This window comes from Euprymna scolopes, chromosome 13 (genome assembly GCF_053919585.1).
Source record: "Euprymna scolopes isolate OS-2025 chromosome 13, ASM5391958v1, whole genome shotgun sequence".
Lineage (NCBI taxonomy): Eukaryota > Metazoa > Mollusca > Cephalopoda > Sepiida > Sepiolidae > Euprymna > Euprymna scolopes.
This window is the reverse complement of record NC_136494.1, coordinates 102,589,038-102,612,362: the sequence shown is the minus strand read 5'-3', so window position 1 is coordinate 102,612,362 and position 23,325 is coordinate 102,589,038. Positions and strand designations below refer to the sequence as shown.

The 23,325-nt window shown below is 33.4% G+C and overlaps 1 protein-coding gene across 2 annotated transcripts in view; it reads left to right on the top strand.

Annotated features, from left to right (window-relative positions):
* Positions 1-7,014, top strand: part of LOC145292118 (inositol polyphosphate 5-phosphatase OCRL-like) — a 161,547-nt gene extending 154,533 nt beyond the window's left edge. For both annotated transcript variants that reach the window (XM_080138224.1, XM_080138223.1), the window contains 2 exons: positions 4,125-4,236; positions 5,756-7,014. In XM_080138224.1, the coding sequence (XP_079994350.1) occupies positions 4,125-4,236; positions 5,756-5,904 (261 nt within the window). In that variant the 3' untranslated portion in view covers positions 5,905-7,014. The remainder of the gene's footprint in view (positions 1-4,124; positions 4,237-5,755) is intronic.
* The last annotated feature ends 16,311 nt before the right edge of the window (positions 7,015-23,325 follow it).

Genomic DNA, 23,325 nt, shown 5'->3' with positions numbered 1-23,325 from the left:
GGAGTTAGATGGCTTTTGTTTCATCAAAGCATGACATTCTGTAATTATGGTCATGCAGTTTCTCTTATTTTTGACTTGTTTAGTTTAAACTGGAGATTTTTAGGAAAAAACACTATTCTGGGGTAATTAACACCCCTATATTCATAATATGGATTCATTTGGCCCTATGTAAACCAGACATTTCTGCCGTCGAGCAGAGAGCACTGAGGCAGTTTAACCGCTCGTAGTGAACACCAGGACTATTTCATGTTAATATTGTGACCCCTAACAAACAGTTGGGGGCTTTCATTCTTTACATGCACTTGTTAAGAATTTGTGTGAAAATTAAAAAAAAATATATATCTTGGAAACTATTAGGTTGAGAAGAAAGTTCTTACGGAATTTTTAATTTTGATTTCAAATGATGTATTTTCAAATAGGTTTTTGTTATAATAACTTTACTTTATATATCATTTTAAAGAGTATTTTTTCACTCTATCTAATCGTTTAAATTACAATTGTTTTAAAACAATTATGTCTTCTTTTCAGAACGTTGAATGCAAGATGGAAAAAAAGCAAATTCGCACAATTTTCTTATTTCAGTTCAAGCTAGGCTAAAAAGCCGCTGAAACAGCTTGAGATATCAATAAAGTGTTTGGCCCAGGAACCGTTACTGAATGCACAGCACAATGAAGGTTTAAGAAATTTTGTGAGAAGATTTGAAGATGATGAGCGTAGTGGTCAACCATTTGATGATGACAATGATCAATTAAGAGCTTTAGTCGAATCCAATCCACACACAACTGTTCTAGAACTTGCTTCTGAATTAGACATAACGTAGACAATGATTTTCAACCACTTGATAGAGATTGGAAAGACAAATATACTTGATAAATGGGTGCCTCACGAATTGAACAACAACCAAACGAAACGCTGTTATGAAGTGTCAACTTTCCTTCTTTTATGCAACTCTTAAGAATGGCCCGTTTTTCGAGCAGGTTGTGACTTGTGTTGAAAAGTGGATTTTTACAACAACCAGCGACATTCAACTCAGTGGTTAGATGCAGACAAATCCATGACACTTCCCGAAGCCAGAGTTGCACCAAATGAAAGTAATGCTGACTGTTTGGTCGTCTGCGACTATTCTCATCAATTACAGTTTTTTTAATGCAGGCGAAACTATTGCGGCAGTAAAGTACTGTCAAGAAATGGATGAAATGCATCAGAAACTTCAACAACACCCAGCATTAGTCAACAAAAAAGGCCCAATTATCCTTCATGATAATGCCCAACTGCATTTTGTTAAACCGATCCTGCAGAAGTTGAATGAATTGGGTTATGAAACTCTGCCTCGTCGGCCATACTCTCCAGACCTAACCTAACAACTACTTCTTTGTCAAGCATCTCAACAACTTTCTGCACAAGAAATGCTTCAAAAACCTAAGCAATATCATCACCACCAGAACACAAGATTTTTACGTTACTGGCATAAATACACTTGTTTTGCGTTCGCAAAAGTGTGCTGATTCTCATGGTACTGATTGAAATCAATAAATGTTTGTTTGAGACAAAATATGTTCATCTGGATTTAAAAGTTGTCAACCGCACATATAATAGAGAAACTGTTTTGATGAGTACATTCCCGTGTGTTTTTTCTTCCTTTCCTCAACAAATTTCTGGTTGCTGCCATTTATTGCCCAATAGATTTTAGAACAACAATAAAAAAAATGCCTGGGAAAAAGAAAAAAAAAAACAGATTTCATTTTTTACTAAATTTAGCAAACAAAAATCAGACGGACAAGAATGGAAAAACCTACTTGTAACAATGTTGTGATGTTAGTATTTGAATGATTGATGAGGAAGAATGCAGTAAAAGTTAAATATGTATTAACGAAAATACATGAAAATGGTAGATTGAGCAATATCTTTGCTTAACTGCTGGACTAGTTAGTGATGACTATACTCTTCACGTGTCCATCTCTGATTGACTTTTGTCAACCGGTTGTCGTTACCTGTAAGTGACGGCGTGGATGGAAGTGATGTCATAGAATAGTTCATTATTCCAGGCAATAGGGGTGCATCCCCAACAGTATTGTTTTGTCAATTCTTCAATTCCATTGTGATTCTATCGAGTTTAAAAATCGTGACCCAGAGAATGTGGAGGATATGATCCACAAAAATGAAAAGTAATTGGAAATGTGATGAGTTGAAAGATATTAAAATGCCTGCCAAAATCTTCTGAATTCTTCAGAAAGGTAGTGCTTGATAGGTAGTTTGATGGTTTCCAGGTGGACTAATGGAAGTGGTTGAGAGGAAAGCCATTTCTGCTGATTAGCTGAGTGCGATGGGGATGAAGACCAGACATTTAGAATTTCCGATCAAAACTAATGATATCTAGTAGTTAAAGCCTCGCAGAGATTAGATTGGAGAAGATCTAGTTGAGATGAGCTTCAACAGACAAATAATCCATGTTAGGTTTTGGCTGATATATGAAAACTTAAGTAAGATGTGGACAACTGTATTTGGCAATCGTTTTTCCCCGACCGTGTCATATGCACACCCAGACCACAACTACTTTATACATAATGTATTAGAGTTTGTGTCCTTTTTTTTTGTGAGTCTGCTTTGTTTTGTTTTTGTATATTTGTAAACCAGTGCTTGTGCTCTTGGAGATTATCAGACAAGATGGCCAGAACCAGAAGATTAAGAAGAAAATGTTTGGGTCAGCAATCATTGTGGACCAGCATTTTTCTTAATTGCTGCGTTTTTCGAACAATTCAATCAAGCATTGAAAACATTTTCAAATCACTACAACATTTATTTCCATGATTTCTTTTGGAATATTTTTAGTGAAACTTATTTGCCAGTTTGATTGGATAGAAAATTATTTCTAATGTGGAAGAATTTAACTTAAAACCTTCAAATTATGAAACTATTCAGTTTAAAACATTCCAATTTCCTCCTCCCCCTCCTTCTTGTTTGTTATATCATATTTGGTGATGATCATAAAGATTTCCATCGTTGTCATTTTTGTTATTGATTTGCAAAGGGAAGAACAGCAATGTTAAACTAATGTGAAAAGTTGTCAACCTAACAGAGTTGTGTTTCTGAATTTTTGAAATGATGATTATATTATTTGGAATCTTCGAACTACTGTTTTTATTTTGAGTATTATTTTCACAATGTTTCAATCAATCTAACCACTAAACTTCTTCCTTCAGCCATTGATAAGTGCTAAAAAAGTATATAAATGAAGACAAAAAATGTTGGCAAATTTTTTTTTGTTGAAGGATTTATTATTTGTAATTATTGAATTCTTCTGATTATTGTCATCTTGAGTTCTATTCTCACAACGTTTTGGTTGATGTAACCTGACTTTTTTCAGATGTATCTTGTCGAACTTGGGAATCTTTCTGTTGAACTCATGAATCTGTATGAAATTTCAATTATTTAATCCACAGGAGTAGCAAACTCTTGTTCCCTCAGCCATGACTGGGTAGAAATCCTAAGTTACCCTTATTGTATTTTGAGTGTCACCCATTGTAATTCAGTTGTAAGTTATACTCTTCTGGAGATTGAAGGTTCAATCCTCAATACGGGCAACACTCAAAATACAATAAGAATTAAGACTTCTACTCAGTTATGGCTGATGGAATGAGAGCATGCTACCCCCTAGATTAAATAAAGGGTTCAGTTCAAAATTCTATGAAGATTCACTAGTTTGACACGCCTCACCTGAACAAGGTCAAAGGTTACATTGACTGATATGTTGTGAAAATAACATTTGAACTGAGGACAACAGTCTGAAGCATCCAAATAATAACCTGTAGTTGATTATTGGAAAATTCTTTCAAATCTTGAATCCAATTGTTTTCTTGCTTTCATATAAAAAGATTTTTTTTCTGGAAATTTCCAAGATAACAATTCTAATTTTCATTATTCACACTTCTGTTATCATCTTTGATGTTCTCATTTTTGTCTGATGTACCTAAAAAAAAAAAAAAAAAAACGAGGCTACATCATTAGAAATACTGAACAGGTATCTGGATAAGCCAAATAAATACAAAGAAACTGTTGCTTGAATTGAAAATCATTTTTAGTTTTGCAGATTCGACTTTTCATTCTTTTTCTTTCTCCGTTTGCAGGTTCTCTCCACAATTCCTGAACACCACAGAACTGTCTTCAAATACATTTGCGCATTTTTACGAGAATTGTTAGAATATTCTGAAAGTAATCAGTTGGATGTCAAAACTCTGGGTAAGAAAAATTAGACATTTTTTCCTCCTCAATCAAGATCGATATTTTGTTTTTTGTTCTTGTCTAAAATTCTCCCTATAAAAAAAAGGAAGAAAAATCTGTATGATATATGTACCTGGGATGAAATGAAAACATCATATTCTAAAAATCACATAGATTGATCAAGTAGTTTTATTTTTAACTAAGAAAATTGAATTTTATGAGTAACAGAAGAGTCCCTTTTATCTGTGCATTTAAAATTTTAAATTTTAGCATGACTGACTTATAAAGCCTTTCATAAAGATGTTTTTAACATCTAAAAATATGTCAACTCAATCTGTATGTTTAGTCATGAAAATGTTATTTCAAACTTAAAAATGTGATCATCTGACTGCTTAACAGATGCTTACATCGGAATAAAAAAATTTTTTTTCAAATTTGCTTTTATTTTTTTTACAAACTAGCAGTTCAGCCCAGCTTTGCTCGATCCCTATGTACTGTTCATAAGTTTCCCTATGTGTGAATACACTTCATGTAAGATTTCAAATGTTTAAACCCAAATTTGTGTGAGTAATTCCGTATAGACCGCAGAGGTCAAATTTTTAAACTTTGACCCCAATTTTGACCCCTTAACATTTATTATTTTGGTCTCAAATCAAAATACAAAGATTTACCCATGTCCAAGTTACCTACATCTAAAATTTCAAGTCTTTAGACCCAAAATTGGCGGAGGAATTTGGTAGAATCTGCAAAGGTCAACTCTTTCAACTTTGACCTTTTGGCAGCCAAATTTTCGTCCCAAATGCTTGCCACATGTCTGAATACCCATTATGTATAAATTTCAAATGTTTAGACCCAAAATTGGTTGAGTAGTTTGCTAGACACCGCAATGGTCAAATTTTTTTAACTTTGACCCCTTGGCAGCTCAAATTTTCGACCCAAACTGATTAAAAAGCTTGCTCTATCTCTGAATACCCTTTATGTAAAATTTCAAATGTTTAGACCAGAAATTGGTTGAGTAATTTGGTAAAGACCACAGAGGTCAAAATATTTTGAACTTTGACCCCTTAAGATTTATTTTTTGGGGCTTAAATCAAATTAAAAAAGTTTGATCCATGTCCAAGTAACCTACATCTAAAATTTCAAGTATTTAGACCAAAAATTGGCAGAGGAGTTTGGTAGAGTTTTCAACAGTCAAATCATTGAACTTTGACCTCTTGACAGCCAAATTTCTGGCCGAAAATTGATTATAAGGATTTTCCCAATTGTCAATACCCCTTATGTCAAATCTCAAGTCTCTAGACTGAAAATTTGACAGAGTTATTTGTTAGGGAAATCTACACACACACACACACACACACACACACATGCATGCATTTTCACTTTTATAGATATATAGATTTTTTTCACTTTTTTATAATATTTGTTTTTTTATTTATTTTTTAAAGATTTGTATTGTCTTCAAATATTTTTATTTCATTTTTTTTTTTTTTTTAATTTGTTGATTTAAAAATTTTTTTTGTTTTTATCTCTTTACCAGCTTCCATATTTGGTCGCCTTTTCTTGCGACATCCAAGTGACGATGAAGCAAGGAGTCCTGTTGGTGCTAAAAAAACGGAACAGATGGAATTAGAAAAGAAGCGGGTGACATTTATTACGCACTTCTTACTCAGTGAATATGACGACTGATTGTGGGGAAAAAGAAACGCAAGAAAACTCATTTTCTGGACACAGAAGAACGGATGTGGTTGTGTGCAATGACCTTTTTTCTGCTTTTGGAATCCAAAATTTTTGATTCCTAAGAGAAAGACATGTTGTGATGACGTCTAATTTTTCCATGATGACCCATGACTCGTTTCATAATGACCCCTGACCGCCACTCTTTGGGTTAAGTGCTAAGTAACAGATTTTGACATATATGCATACACACACACACACATATGATATTTACAATTTTCAGGAAGAAAAATTGACCAGTGCTCAATTATCGGGGTAAGAATCTAATATTTATTAAATAAGATACTTATTAGATTCCGTCATACCAATGGTTTCCTTGCCTAGAAACGTTATTTTTCAATGACTTGCCAATCCACCTTAGACTAAGAAACCATTGGTTTGACAAAATCCAGTATATATATATATTATGATTTGTTAAAATCCTTGAATCAATAGATATTAAAAAAACCTTATCAATAAACATTTAAAAATAACTCTGGTATGAATAGTTATTTTTTAAATAAAATATAAGTATGAATTTATTTTAAAATGTGCATCAATCAGTTTTTCAAGGTAAAAATAGCTCCACTACATTTGGCAGTTATTAATCTAGTATTCTCTTTAAATGTATAAATTGCATTACATATCTTTAATATAAATCGATTGTAATTTTGGAAACTAATGAGTTTTATTATTTAAATTATCTCCTTTGAAAATTAACATTTTAAAGAAAGGCTTTGTTAATTTATCCTTTTTTTTATGAAATCATTTTAATTACTGTTAATATTGACAAACACTATTGCATATATATAGGAAATTAGACCAGTAACATTACAAATGAATAATACTAAACATTAATTTATTATAAACTGTTTAAAACATTTGTGCCAATTAATCATACAAATAGCTGTGATTGGGCATTTTCTTTCTACTATATATGCAACATTTTAAAATATAATGTTACTGATTTTAATAATTAATTATTTAAATGCATATATAGATGTGATAAACGAAAAAAAAATGCATTTATTCATTCAGGTGTAAATACAATTTTGTGGAATAAAAGTTTGCTAAAGGGTTTAATTATAAGAGTTAAAGTCTAATATATAATTGTTTAGATATCTACATATTGGATTCTGTAATACCAATGGTTTCTTTGCCCGAAAAGGCAATTTTTCAAGTTACCTATATACATGTGTGCATGTGAAAAACGAGTAAAACGAAACTCGAGTTTTCTTCTCTTTTTTTTCTTTTGTTTAAAGAAATACAAGAGGATGTCACTTTACTATTTGACCTCTGACCCCTATTTATTGTGATGCTGACAGCAAATTCATAAGACAGAACCCCCTTATTTTTTTTCACTCTATCATTTTTTGTCTGAGGATAAATCTAAAGTTCCAAACATATCAGGTTTTCATTTCCCAGCATGAGCCATTGCTTGCCTTCGACATTGATCCGTTTTAAAAAGGTGTACAGTACTTCATCCTGAAGAAGATTGATGTCGACTGGTCAAAACACTGTGAACTTTGATTAATCCCGTATTACCAATTGATCAAGTCTTTCAAAAAAAAAAAAAAGCCTCTTCCCCTTCATTTATTTGGATTAATTATACGACAGAGATGCAGTCAAAACATACTAGTTTAGGAGCGCAAAAAATAAAAATAAAAAACAGGGGATGGGGGGGGGGTTATTAAACTAAAATTTGGATCAAATTATTTTCTATTCAATAATTTAAAGGCCTCAAAATTATTTTCCGAATTTCACACAGCCATGCAGTAAATAAATCAAACCATTTTGTTTATCTGTTAATAAAAGACATGTGACACCTATGGAAATGCCACAATTGTATCTTTAATCAGTTACCAAGGCCTGAAGGCCTTTCGAGGATAAGGGTTCATGAATGTAAGATGATTGGTGAGACAACAGCGAAATTATCGGTAATGTTGGGAATTGGATAGAATTTGATTATTTAAGAGAACGGCTAAACAAGAACTTGTTTGCATTGGACTTGAAAACGACCATGTTATAGTTAGCTGGAAAGCAACCCTGTGGTATAACGTTCCACAAATGCACCCCCTCCATGATATTATTATACTATCTTTGGACAGAACAGTCTCTACACTTTGATCCTAGCCTTAAAGCCAACAAAAAATGTATTTCGGTTTGAGTTAACATTTAACATAACAAATGCTATTTTTTTGAAATAATCTTTTTTGGCATCACATTTTCACCGATCTGTTTTTTTAATAATCATCATCGTAATAATACAGAAAAACATGTATTATTACAATGATGATTATTATTATTATTATTATTATAGAGATAAAGATTGTTTGCACAGTGTAGTTACACAAAATTTGAACATTATATTGAAACCTTTGGTGCTTATGCAGTATAATACGATTTCAAAAAATGCACTTTAGGTAAGAAACACTTATGTACTTACCTGTCATGTTAAAATTAGTAAAAATTACGGAAAATAATTGAGTAAAAGATTTGCTTGAATTATCTTTTTACAAAGAAACAGATATTAGCGCGATCTGCCATTTTCTATTTTGAAATAAAGGATTTTAATATTTTGTCAAAATCATGATACTGCAGTTACCTCCCCTGGATTTATAGGACTCTTCAAGATTGACAAATTCAATAAAATTTTATAATTCCGTAAATTTTATTTTTACTTATAATTATTTTTTTATTCAATCATTTTTTGTTTTTTTTTGTAGTTTTTAAAATTTTTACTAATTTTGACATAACACATATGTATGTAATAGTGTTTTAGCTAAAATGCATTCACTTAAAATCGAACAAGCACCAAACCTTTTAAATATAGATTAGCTAGGATTAAAGTTTAGACAGAAGTCAAGTATTATGATTTAATTGTGCTTCTAAACCAAAGAAAAATCTTGGAGGTTAATGTAGTTTACTTAAAGCATTGTCTGCTGTATATATATATATATATATATATATATATATATATATATATATATATAAGTAAAATTTAAAGAACGCAATACAATGCAAAGGTGTAAAGGATACACACAGATTGAAGCAAAGCAAGACATTTTTTTTTTACCTTGTCCCTATCGTATCATCGATCCATTTACAAATGCATGTCAGAGGTCAAAACATGTAATTGGTGAGAAATGACAGTTTCTTTCTTATTAGCAAGAAATTAAATTCAAGTAGCAATTAAGATTTTCTCTAGCTCAATCATTCATTATTTGTTGGAGAAATAAATTTTATGATTTGTGAGACGAACGTGCTGAATTTTATGCCCATTTTATGTCCAAACGACAATTGATATACATTCTCATTGGTGTACAAAAAAAATGAATGGAGTAAAAATCAATGTTTCGATTATTTCCTTCGGAGTTTGGGGATCTCATACAACTTAAGATGGAGTCTTTTGTACAAAACTTTTCGTCTTTCATCATTTAATCTGCAAACCAAAATAGATCTTAAGACGCGTCCATTCAATCTTGGTATATAGCAACGAAATCGCTATTTCAAAGAATTAAATATAACAGACTAAACTTAAGCGTTACAGTATAGTGACGGACAGAGACACTTTATAGAACTGTGCAGATGCATTCAAGAGCATTAACACTTCTCATATTTATCGACTTTATTAAAAAAAATAAATGACTTTTTTTTTTTTTTCAGCTTTTTCCAAACTTATCACAGACAGATTCATTTCACATTTTATGCTTATAGATTCTTTTTATTTCTTTTGTTTATAGACATGCAAAAACATGTCTGACATCTAAGAAAGAAAGCCTTACATGCAATAGACGTTTATATTTGTAAGCTTTAGATGTTATTTATTGTCGTTTATTTGTACACGGGGAACTCTCCTTAAAATACAAATGAAATAATTTGTTTCTTGTTCATTTTTCACAAAATCTGATTGATACGAATAAAATCATTTAATTTTATTCTTTTCATTGTTTTTTTTTTTTTTTTTTTTTTTTTCATTGTGTTTTTTTTTTTTTTTTTTGGTTTTCATCCTCTTTTTCACCCCAAGCAAGCATATTGCCGCTTGAAATGTATGGACATACTATTTTGAATCATGTCTAACAGGGGACTGTGCAGAGTTGAGCAGCTAGATGTTTGTTCACATTACATGTAAACTTCTACGGTTCAGAACAGTCAGGGAAGCAGGAAACAGGGAGGGAATTCTAAAATCTAGCTGTCTGAGGAAAAAAACTATTAGAACATTTTTCAGCATCGAAGGACTTCAGCAGAGAAAGGGTGGGATTTTGCTGCTTGTCGGTGTAGTTGGGAGTATATACGTCGAGGGGCACAAGTACTATGAGTTCATCAGAACACATTCCATTAAAGTACTCATAAAACAAGCACAAGGATGCAATATTACAGTGATGGGACAGAGTGTGGAGATTAGTCAACAGCTCAGAATCTATTAGATTTGAGATTCTTTTTTTTTTTTATCCAGTCTAACAGGGAAGGACTAGTGGTAAATGCACCATCCCAAATCGGGCAACAATACTCTATGCATGGAAAAATTGTGGCTTTGTAAAGATATAGGATGCTCTCTGGTGTGGGTAATTTTTAGGGCTAGGACAACAGCATATTCTTTTCATTGTTTTGACTCTCGAGTGTGTATCCGTTGATATCTTATATGCTTTTGTATAGAGTGATGTGGTTCTCGGTTGATTAACTGTGTCTAACTATGTTGGATATACACTCGAGTGTCAAAACAATGAAAAGAATATGTTGTTGTCATAGCTCTAGTAATTTTCTAACAGAGTAGGAGCTTACCTTCTTTGCAGCAGCCTTGGCAATGTCCTCAATGTATTTGTTTTTGAGTTGTCACACATTCTTTTTTTCTCTTCTCCCAAGAATGGTTCGAAGCTGTCATTTTAATTGAGTAAATTTCGAAAACGCCATTTCCCATCAACTCTGCATGTCAGCATAATATCTTTTAGATGGTTGACTTTTCTTTTTCTTGTATTTTTGTGCCAAAGAGTGATTTCAATGACGTAAGTTTGTTTTGGGTAAAATGTGACTGACTGATCTTGTTTAAGCAAATTACATCATCCTGCTTGGATAGAGTGGCGAGAAGGTCCAACCTACGCTCACAGATTAGAGATGCACATCAATACCTACAAAACAAACGTCATGTTTTCGCTAATTGACCAAGATGCTTAGCAGCCACTTACATTGGATGGAATTCACCTAAATAATGTGGATTCCTTTGTTTATCTTGGCTCTACTATCATGCTAAATGAACAGGTAGCTGATAAGTTTGGATGGCAAATAGGATCAGCACAGTTTGCATTCTTCCATCTTGACCAGTTTTTTGGGTTCCAACAGAAAATAGACTGGACACAAAGCGATGCATCTATCAGATGATGGTGAGAACCATCTTTCTCTTTTTCTATGGCTGTGAGACGTGGCCTATGAGTAGTGGATTTGCACAAACTGGAAGTTTTCGACAACGACCGTCTTTGCAACATTCTACGCTGCTGCCGTGGAGATTGTATTTCGGTTTCTACTCTCTGTCAAAGACTAAACTTACAACCCCTACAATCTGTCCTTCTTTGGTGACATCTCCACTAATCTGGACATATAGCTCGTTAACCAGAGAAAGAGCTTATTTGCATGCTCCTCTTCCCTCCCTCTGCCTGGCTGGCAAAAACGTGTCGGTGGGCAGCTGAAGACCTGGCCAACAACAATTAAGGCCAACCTGACAATACTATTAGACCCATAAGTAGTTGGTCTCTAGCGTTGGAATTAAGAGTGGTTAGCTATTTGCTGCGACTTAGCCCAGGATCATCAAAACCAGACTGTGATGTATACTGTAAAAAAAGACTGTTCTTATTTGAGTGGGACCAAAAACCAATGAAAATTTCAATCTCTTTTGAAGAACTTTTTACCACAATACCTCTCCTTGCATTTCATGAGCAACGTTTCATGGGGGAGGAAAAATTGCTTTTTTCTGGGTCGGAATCTGTCTATCTAACACTTGTAATTAGCTAGTTTTTGACCTTGAAGTAGTAGTTTTTACTTTTTTATCACCTTACATCCAGTGGCTTCATGCTTCATCTAGAGCGATTTCCATAAAAAAAAAAAATGTCATGTTCTCTGCAGGTACCCCCTCTCCAAAAAGTTTATAATTGTGGTTTTTGTCTCAACAGAAGAAAAGTAAAATTCTCACTTTGTTAAACAAGGATCACAAAAAGATGGCAATGATTCTTATGATAGCCATGTACAAACATTCACACTGTATAGATATAAGTATCAATTTTCTTTTTAAAAATACCTATTTAAGAAAAAAAAAAAATAGCAAAAAAAAAAACCCAAAAAACAAAAATTACAGTTTCAAAATGTGTAAAAAAAAAAAAATCAGTTAAAACCTTGGAACAATGTTGGGTACTTACAATTTGGAACATATTTACGAGATTTAATTTTCATAAAGGTTACTAGCATATATATATATGTGTGTATGTATATATATATATGGTACCATGTAACCCAGTACTACCTGCCTCATGGTCGGGTCACCGGCGACTAAACTGGTTCCCCCACCAGACTTGTATGGTGAGGAGGGCGGCTAGTCTCCCTGAAGGATTAAAAACAAAACCTTCCAAAGGGCGAATGAACTCTTTTACTGGGTCAACGGCCAACTAGCACCGTGTATATTTGTGTGTATATGTGTATTGGGGTAGAGAGGGCTCCCGTAAGCCGTGGTGAAGGCAACCTTTCTAGGAGAAGCAAATCTCTGATTTAAAAAACTATAAAGCGGAAGACCAGTACCCGCATTAAGCTGGTCTGCAGTTTAATTTGTTGCTGGCTATCTTGCTCTTGCTTGTTGCTGGATCTCAACATTTTGAACCGAGAGAGAGACTTAGCTGTCGTACAAAGCTAAGACTCTGTAACATCATATTTGTATAGATACTCCCTCAGACATTTGGGCTCATGGATTTTAAATGTCTGAGGGAGTGGCACTCGTCTGACAAGACATTGCAATCATCATCATCATCATCATCATCATATGTATATATATATATATATATATATATATATATATATATATATATATACACACTCTTCAAAATAAAATTATCCAACAATCAGCTGGTATGGAAACCTGTGATTATAAGTTTTACAAAATATTACTGGCAGTAATATTCTACAAGTATTATCCCACCTAAATAAGAATTGCTCGATATACAAGATAGAGCAAATAAAGGCGTTAAAATATTTCTAATATATTTTTTATCTTACATAGAATAATAAAAATCTTTTTATCGGAAACTGAAACATTTCACATCATAAATTTTTAAATTAATTGAATGACTAATATATATATATATATATATATATATTATGGTGGAACGATAAAATTGTCGCCCTAGAAAAGGCATGATTCCATTTCCGTTAGATGAAAATCAATTTTCTTTTTTTGTTGCAAACCATCTATTGGCCAGTTGTGTACAAATCCCAAGAGCAATGTCTGAAAGTGACACAATGTTTAGTGAGCAAGATCAGAGATGCGTCGCTGTATAACTCATGCTCTCTGCCAATACTAAGTTATGACAACAGAACCATTGCTAGCATCCTCAATATGTAAATCCAGGTAACAGGGATGTGCCCAGGGTGATGAAAACAAAGTGGTTTTTGGTGTGGTTTCTGTCGAGGGCCACATCATGCCACCTCACATCTTGAAAATCAACACCAAATGTACCTGGATGTGCTGAAGAGTGTGGTAATCCCCTGATGCAATCAGGTGGCCGCCGGCAAACCCTGAGTGTGGAAGCAGGACTCTGCGCTGGCCCACAAGTCCAAAAAGATGCAGGCTTGGCTTCAGAAGGAATCCTACGACTTTGTACTCTTCTCTCATTGCCCCACCTCTTCCCCAACCCGAATCCACTGGACTACTTCATTTGATCATACATCGAGAACATCACCAACATGACCTCCCACAACACTAAAGCCAGTCTGATTGCCGAGTATTCATCGAGCTCCCACCGGTACAGGTCCTGGATATGACCTTAAACTATATCCAGTGGTGAGGCCCCAGCTTGCGAGCTTTGGGGAGTGTGGAGCCACTCTTTAATTACCATTGCTCCCAGGTTCACTCTGACTCAGACTGGTAGTACCTGTTAGGGTCCCAACTATGGGTTGAATAGAAATCAACTTGAAAACAACAAATATATTCTATTAAAAAATTTTTCTTCAAAATAACTGGATTCGGCATTAAATAACCCGAAAAGGGTTGATATGCCGTAAAACAAAAACAACCAACCAACCCACCGGTACATGTGAAAAAGCATGCTCTCAGTTCCAGACCCATATCAAGGCAGTGATTGAGACTAAAGGCAGCTAGATTGATTAGATGCCAGCTCTACTACATAATCAAGTTATTTGAATTGATTTTTTCAATAAAAGTTTTAAAATAAAGCTGTAGTATTGTTTTCTTTGGGGCGACTTCGACCCTGTACAAGTATATACATATTCCTGAGTTTATCTAAAAATATATTTTTTTAACGTATATATCTCTTATATGTCCAAATTGTTTCAAATAACAAGCTCAATAAAGTCATGTTTCCTACTTCAGAGCATATATATATTAGTTTGTTACATCCCAATGATCTAATGAAAAGGTCAGTTTACAATCATAATTTTCTTCTTTTTTTTTTTATTTCAGCAAATGCCTATATAGAGAAGAAACTTATAGGTGTTCACTAAAAAATATGATTGTGGACTAATTTTTTCCTTTGGTTATTGGGATGCAATGAACGAGTCTATATAATAATAGGATGTAGATTCCAGCAATTTCTTTATCGGCGAAGTGTTTCACTTTTTACAGTCATTTCATCAGCTATCCAGACAAACAAGGTATGCAAATATATCTTAAACTTTCCAGAATGATGAAGATAAAGACAAGAACAGTATCCATAAAAAAAAACTGAAAAAAAGAAAACAAAAAAATATATATGTACTTGTAAACATTTTTATAGGTACATCACTTTTAAAACAAATGTTCATGTTTATGATCAAAATTAGCATCATTTTTTTCATTCCCCGACAAAAGAGGGATTGGACCTAGGAATTCAAATCCTGAGTTTTTTTTTAAATTTGTCTGTTTGTTTAAACTTTTCTCAATAACTATGCCTTGAAGTGTTGGGAAATTTTGCACATGTATTAATCATGGTAAAAGTAAATTTTTCTCAGAACGGATTTTCCAGGATAACACTGACTCTGATTGCCCCCCCCCCCCCCCCCAGGGTGCATTACAATTGTAAAATTGTCTCAAAATCGTTCATCTGTTCGCACTTTTCTTAATAATTACACCTTGGATTTTTTTTTCGAAATGTCTCCTCAGTAGTGTTGATCAAACACCACCTCCCTTAATCAAAAGAATAAAAAATGTTCCAGATATTGGATCTAGTTTCCTGCTCAAGATCAATTTGGCTAATCTATTCATGCTATCAAAAAATGTTTTTCTTACCTGTGAGATTCGTCCCTGTCTCCAAATTCAAAATTGATATATTTTTTAATTTACCAGTGTTGTATTTATATGATTCGGATTAATCCATAATACTACTTATCACCCCCTGCTATTATTAGTGCTATACATATATATATATATATATATATATATATATATATATATATATATTATAATAGAAAATTGGGAGCATCAAAAGTAATATGGTTACGCTTAAATATGGAAAAGTAAAGGACTAGTTAAAACTGGAAAAGGACAAGATATTCTAGTAAAATTAAGAATTGATTATATAATGTTTTAAATTGAATTTTAAAAAAATTCTTAATGCTGCAATATTTTAAGGTATAAATTTATTATATTTTTTTACTAGAATTTCCATTCCTTTTCTTTTCCAGTTTTAACGAGTCCTTTACTTTTCCATGTTTAAGCTTAACCATATTACTTTTCATGTTCGCATTTTTCTATTGTAATCCATGATTTTTCCAGGCTTCCAGTAAATTCACTTGTTCTTTGTTTAATTTCAGTCTTATTTTTTGCCCCATAAACATAGCATACACATATGTAATAACAATGTACGGCACTCGTTTGCTTTCAATAAAATCCCTCCAATTATCTCCCTTTCATTCTGTCTGTTTCACTTGTTATTTCTCTTATCACAACAGCAGCGAATTAGTAGCAACAGTAGTCGCTGAAGTAACGTGGTTACTATGGAAACCAGTCATGAAAAGCGTCACTCACCTCCTTACAAATTTTTATGATTTTGAACATCTGAAAATTCATCATAACTTTTTGTTTTACTGAATGACAAAAGTGCCACTTAACCATATCATTCAAACACTACCGTGTTTGAATGATATGTATATTCAATAGAGAATTAGCTCTGTAATACATAAGAAATCTGCATGAATATATTTAAGCGTATTTTACGACTCCAGCTTGTCTTAATTAAACAAAAGAATAAACACTTCTTTATGTATAGAATAAATGGCTTTAAATTTTCAAGATTAATGGGGTTTGGGCTAGTGCATCTGCTGCTTGTCTCTCACTCCTGGACAGGGTCCAAAAGAGAGTCGCCAACCTGATAGGTCCTGAACTGTCATCTAGGCTTCAGCCTGTGTCCCATCGACGAAATGTTGCATCCCTCTGCCTGTTCTACAAATACTTACATGGTGAATGCTCTGACGAACTGCAAGCACTTGTACCTCCTCGACGTGACTACCCTCGACAAACCCGACAAGCAACTAAGTCCCACCCCTTTACAGTAGAGATCCCTAGGTGTAAGAAAGCCTTTTACTCCAATAGTTTCTTCCCCAGAACTGCAAGTCTTCCGGGATTCTGCTTTCCCAACTGTACTGATATGCAGAAGTTCAAGTGTAATGTGAACAAACATCTTTCTACTCATCTCCCTTCATAATGCCTCTGCAAATTATGTCCCCGATAGTAGCCCCCTACTTCAAAGTGGCACTGTGCCTTGTTTGGGGTGAAAATTGATTAAAAAAAAAAGTTTTTATAAGCTTAATAGTCTAAAACAATGTATTTTTTCCAAAATCTATTCAATAATGGTTGATAATTTTTGTTTTATCCATTGATTTTTATAAAAAAATTTTCGTTAATTGAAAAAATTATTTATTTATTTATTTTTTTTTTTACAAGGTGGTCACCACTTATCAAGGCCCGGAAGCCACTCAGGGATAAGGGTTATTGCAAGTACAGTACGTTAGTGTGGAGATTTAATGAAGTGTTTACTTAAGAGGGCGGTTCATTAGGAATTTGTTAACGTTGGACTTGAAGACATCCAAGTTGTAGTCAGGTGAGAAGCAGGCAGACGGAACAGAGTTCCACAGGCGTGCAGTTCTAAGAAAGAAGCTTTGTTCATGGAATCCACGTTTTGATTTAGGCACAGATATAGAGTGGGGGAAATTTTTCACAGTGGATTCAGCTAGACAGGTGTTTTTTTGTGAAAGATTGGCGAGGGAGGATCAGAGATTGGAGTTCAGACGAGCACCTGCCATGGAAATAACGATAAAACAAGGATAGGCTCGCAACGTCTCTTCTGTGGGAGAGAGGTTGCAGGGTAGAGAAAAGGACATCCCCCACTAAGCCACGAAGTCTATTTTGTACTCTGTCAAGGTAGGATAGGCTGTTTTTAGCAGCTCCTGCCCAGATATGGCAGCAGTATTCCATCCTTGGACGTACTTGGCTTTTATATAGATAGAGAATTGCATCAGTAGTGAGATATGTTCTGGAGCGGTAGAAGGATCCCACCATCTTTCCAGCAACCTTGGCAACAGACTTGATGTACGTGTTCCATTTCAGATCAGGAGTAAAGGACAAACCCAGAAGCTTGTCAAAACACGAGGCTTCTCCTAGACGAGAGCATCCATTTCTTACTTAAAATTATCTAAAATAAAGCAAGAACTCGAAATGATATTGTAAATTTTTATATGATTATAATCATTTATTAAAAAAATTATTTTCTGAGACTTACGACATCCTACAGCTTTATAAAAAATTACATTTTTCTGTTGTTTTTTTTTTTTTTTTGCTCTCTTCCTTTTTATGCTAAAAAAAAATGCAAGAAGTAGCTCACTCGTGGACACAAAGTAAAATATACATTTTTATGTTTTTATGAAGTTTGAAAAAGTTCTTTGTAAACGATTGATTATTCTCTTCTTTCCTCTCCCTCCCCACCACCTTCATTAGTCGTTTGAACCTTCCAGTTTAGGATCGGCAAAATAAACTGAATGTTATTAGCATCAAACAATTTCCATTCAAAAAGAATCTTGTCATCTTTGATGTTTGTGCCATTGTTTTATGTTGCTATTTTACAAGTGAGAACTAAAAGATGAATTCCAGTTTTGTTGTCTCTGCAACAATGGGATTATATTTAATGAAAATATAATAAAGTCTCTCTTTTTCCTTTATAATCTCCATCCATCCAGCGCTGCCGCAGCTGAGATTGAACTCACTACACGAGTTTGTAGTGTAATTCAAATCTTGTCGGTAGCTGAATACTTGATGCTTTGCCAGGGCTATCAAGGGCATTTTTTATCGTGATGCCATCATTAGACAGGGTGCCTACTATGGCTTAAAAGAGTTCCATCTACCCTTCAGAGAAGGATAGATCGTGCCAGTTTCTCAACCTCGTATTTTACTTTGCGATACATACAGCGTCTTGCCTTTCCAAATCTAAAATTCACAATTTATAATCTAGTATATCTATAAAAATGAAAATGTGTGTGTGTGTGAGGACACTTTTTAACCTATATACTCAATGAATTTTTGATCTACAGACCTGAAATTTGGTATATAGGATATTCAAATATGTGAAAAATTTTTTAATCAGTTTTTATCCAGAATGAAGACCTTCTAAAGGGTCAAAATTAAAAAAAAAAAACAGCCATCAGATTTTTATGTTTGCTAACTGTTTCACAACTGCACATATATGAATAGTTCATATTATGGACAGTAGGTTTGAAAACATTTTGTAAAGATCGTGTCAAGCTGGCCTTATGGTCGTCATACTTGACTCACTGTCTTTAGGTTTCGGTTTCAGTTTGAGAATTTTTTTTACTTACAAGAAGTGAACTGTTTAGAAAAAACATAATACTTGCATGATCATGTCTCAGTTTCTTTTTCATTTTTTTAAAGTTTTTTTTTTAACGTTATGTTTAATACCGGGCAATGCTGGGTACACCTTCTAATATATATATATATATATATATATATATATATATATATATATATATATATATATATGTTTATTATTCTCCTTTATAATTGAAGTAATTGTAGGTTGCAATAGAAAGACTGACTCCAAAAGTTAGACATCAGTTTCAAATGAAAATATCTTTTATTGATTTGCAAAAAAAAAAAAAAAATTAAGCTGTCACACAGTCTTTATAAACTGCAGCTAAATTCGATCTGCCATATTGTTGGTGATTTTAGGAAAGCAACAAAATACGTTTACTTTAGACAATGTACTGGCTTCATCTTTGGATGGGAAGGAAATTGCATGTGCTGTGCGAATAACAATTTTATCAATTTATTTTCCTAAACCAAAGCTTTTGATTAACTAGTGGTGATGATGGTGGTTGTGGGGAACAATCACTCCAGTAATGCACTTGGCCATCTACATCAAAGAAAAGTAATACGTAATACATTAAGAATATGTGACTGTAAATATTCTCATGATCTTCTGCAGGTGATTAACCGCAATAGGATAGGAATGCCGAGTTTTATAACTCATTCCCAGTAATTACTACCTTCTATAGTTGTTGTCTCACTACGTTTTGGCCAACTCATCCTCTGGCCTGCTTTGGTAAGATTGAAATGTTCATCCGAAACCGTATAGGCCCAAGGATAAGTTAACTGAAACGTGGCAAAACAACAACTATGAAAATGAGGATAAAAATTCGACAAAAAAAAATAAATACACAAATTATGAAGCCTCATCTGAAAGGATTTCAAAACTAAAAAAAGTAAATAAAAATAAAATAATAAGGAAAATTGCTGTTTTTATTTTTTACTTTGCAGAACATGATTGAGTTTTGAAAAGAGGAAACTAGGTCACTAACATCAATGTTTGGTGCATTTAAGTTAAGAAACTGATATCTTCAGACAGCCTGATCTGGTGACACCAGAGTACGTAATTGTGAATAATCTGGATAAAGAATGCAATTATGCGTTTGAAATAATTGTCAAAAAATATGTTGATTTTTTTTTTTTTTTAATTTTCAATAAATTTGAGAAAGACAATTTCTTTTTACCAAAACCAAAAAAAAGTTATGAAAAGGAAAATATTGTTTGCATTATGAATAACTAAATAAATAAAATTGTAAAATATTTTGTTATGTAGAGATTCCGTAAAACATTACTATTATTATTGGAAGGATTCCATGAAGGTAAAAAGCGTTGGGAAACGCTGGTTAATAGATTTTCAGTTTCTAACTATTTTAGTACTTGTCCTAGGAAAGGTAATATTTCAGAATTTTGAGATGGGAATTTTTCGGACTACTATTCTCAACTTGAATTCTCACATTTCAGCAAATGTAACCTCCGTAGACATTTTTCAGACAAAGACATTTAGTAAGAATCAGTTCGAAGTGATTGTCTTCTGGAGGTTGAGGGCTCGATTCTTATTACAATTGATAAAATAAAAATTACTTGCTTAACATTTCTACTCGATCATGGCTGTTTGGACGAGAACAATCTACTGCCATGGATTAAATAAAGAGTTTGATTCAGATTACTTATAGATTCCCGAGTTTGACAATGCACCGTAAGAAGTTGCATCATTTTTGTAAATGTTTAATTTTCAAAATTTGTTTTCGATCCTTGCTTTCAATACACGCGTGTGTGTTTTATACACGATAACATAGCACCCGAAATAGCGACCTTATTTGTGGGAAAAGCTTTTCTCAAATATGTGTGTCACTAAAAACATAAAACCTAGTATAAGAAATATTGGCGCGTCTACAGAATTGGGACAAGATTTTGTAGTCGATAAATTGAGTTTTCAGATAAAAAACAATGGTTTCAACTGTTTTTTGTTTTTTGTCAATTCTAATAAATTACAATGGTAGCTTCACAATTAATGCAGTCGAAATTACCTGAATATTACTGAATTATTAAACAAAACAACTTTAATCGTGTTACTAGGTGAAAAATTGCCGCCATCTTGTTTAAATCGAAACGAAAAACTACCCCACTTTTGAACTCTCCTGTGCCTTACGATCATCAAATTCTATTTTTTATTTTTTTTAATAAATAATTTTCTACCTTATCGATTTTCGTAATTTTTGGATATAATCATCTTAAAAATACGAGGAATACGTTTTCATGTGAAATTCAGTATTACGATTTCCGAAATTTAGTCCCAATAGTGTAGAAGCGTCGAAATATTTGTTATATTTACGTCACTATAAGAAATGCGAACAGCGTATTATTTGAGCGTTGGTTGAAAGAGATACTTGAAAGGAAAGATATTCTTCTGAAGACTTAAGAAATAGTCACCCCTCTGACTATCACCCCCTACCTTCTTCTGTAAATACCATCCCCTAATACAAAAAAAACAATTTGTTTTGTTGTTGTTGTTGTTGTTGTTGTTGTTGTTACTTTAATAAAGTTCTTTGAATAAAAGGAAGTGAAATATTAGTCTGTAACTGAGCCTTTAGTTCTGGGTTAGCAGCAGCAACTATATGATAGCTAACAATATGCAAATAACCAAGATGGCTGCACGAAGTAACGTGATAGCGGAAGAAGAGAAGAAAAACAACAACAACAAACAACAACAACAAACAGAAACAATAAAAAAACACAAGTGGCGAGGACCGGGAATGGAATTGTGTGCAGAGAGAGTAGACATGGCTGGAAAATAACAGCGAGCGACATGAGACTGAATAAAAAAATGTCGATGCGAGAAATGAAATGTGTTGCTAGAAATACCAGGAATAAAGGTTCTTTTGTTAAAAACGGAAACAGTGAGTCGAAGAATTTCTTCCTCTCCTTTGTTACCACGACGGACTCTACGTGTTAACATGTAACGACAACGTTGCAAGTCAAGAGAAGATGTGTTTTATCTCAATTTTATCTTCTATTTTTTTGTTGTTGATCCTGTAGTGCTGTTCCTGGTTTGCGATAGTGTATTTTGACAGCAATAACGTCTTTGAAAAATGACAACGACAAAGCTAACAATCAAGATAAATCAAGATAAATTGGCGAACATGAATGTTATGAATGGGTCACTAGTTTGCAAGTGTTAACGCGACAACGAGGTTTGGGGAAATGAAACGCGAAAACATGAGTTAACAACAAAAACAAAATATATTCATATAAACAATGTTTGCAGAGTTTAAAGAAATATTACCTGCGTTTGAAGCGTTGCATGTATTTTGAAATTAAGAATTACGTACATAAAATACGTTTGGAAGGCTAGAAAGTAACGCATATTATTTTATTTATTTTTTTTTTTTTTGTAAACAAAGTTATTTGTTTATGCAGATATTTCGATGATATACATCCTTGTCTATGAAAGTCTTTTCTCTCTCTCTCTCTCTCTCTCTCTTCTGGTTCGCATGGTGTAAGCCGCGAGCAAGAGTGTTAGTCCATAGGTTTTTAATTCATTTTGCGAGGCTAACGCGATACCCTGCTGATGACTGTTTTTGAAAATCATACTGTTATATGACCTACGAACTAACACTTTTGCTCGCAGATAACATCATGCGAATCATAAAAAAAGAGAAAAAAAAAGATTTTTATTAACAAGGATGTATATCATCTTAATATCTGAATAAGCAAATAATTTTTTATAAGAAAATAATAAGTTGCTTTCTAGCCTTCCAAACGTATTTTATGTACGTAATTCTACATTTCCATTTTACAGAGATGTAAAATATATTTTGAAAGACAAACTTTTGTTGAGAAGTTTTAAAGTTCTTGAATAAGAAATAGGCAAGCACATCTAAAAGTTAATTTCAAAGTCCTGTTGTGTGAGTGTGCGTCTAAGAGAGAGAGAGAGAGAGAGAGGGAGGGAGAGACAGACAGAGAGAGACTTCACCTTCTAGTGGCTGACTTCACTGGAGATATAGCAACAGACTTAAAGGGATTGCAGCATGAGGCACACCAGTCAGATATTTCTAGGATGGACGTTGTTGATGCTGAGTGTCAAAGCACGTTGCTGGTGTCACCTGGGAAAACTCTGATTTGAGTTTACCAAGCCAATGTTTTATAGACTTGGTTAATTTCACACAGGATTGTTACTTTTTAGGGTTTAAAACTATTTTCATTAATTGAAAATATTTTGAGTTAATATGTTCCTGTGAAAACAAACTTGCTTTTAGAAATAATGAGTAGAGCGAATCCAAATGAATCGAAGAAACAAAGTTATTCAAGTCATTTGCTTTTTAGCATTTGTC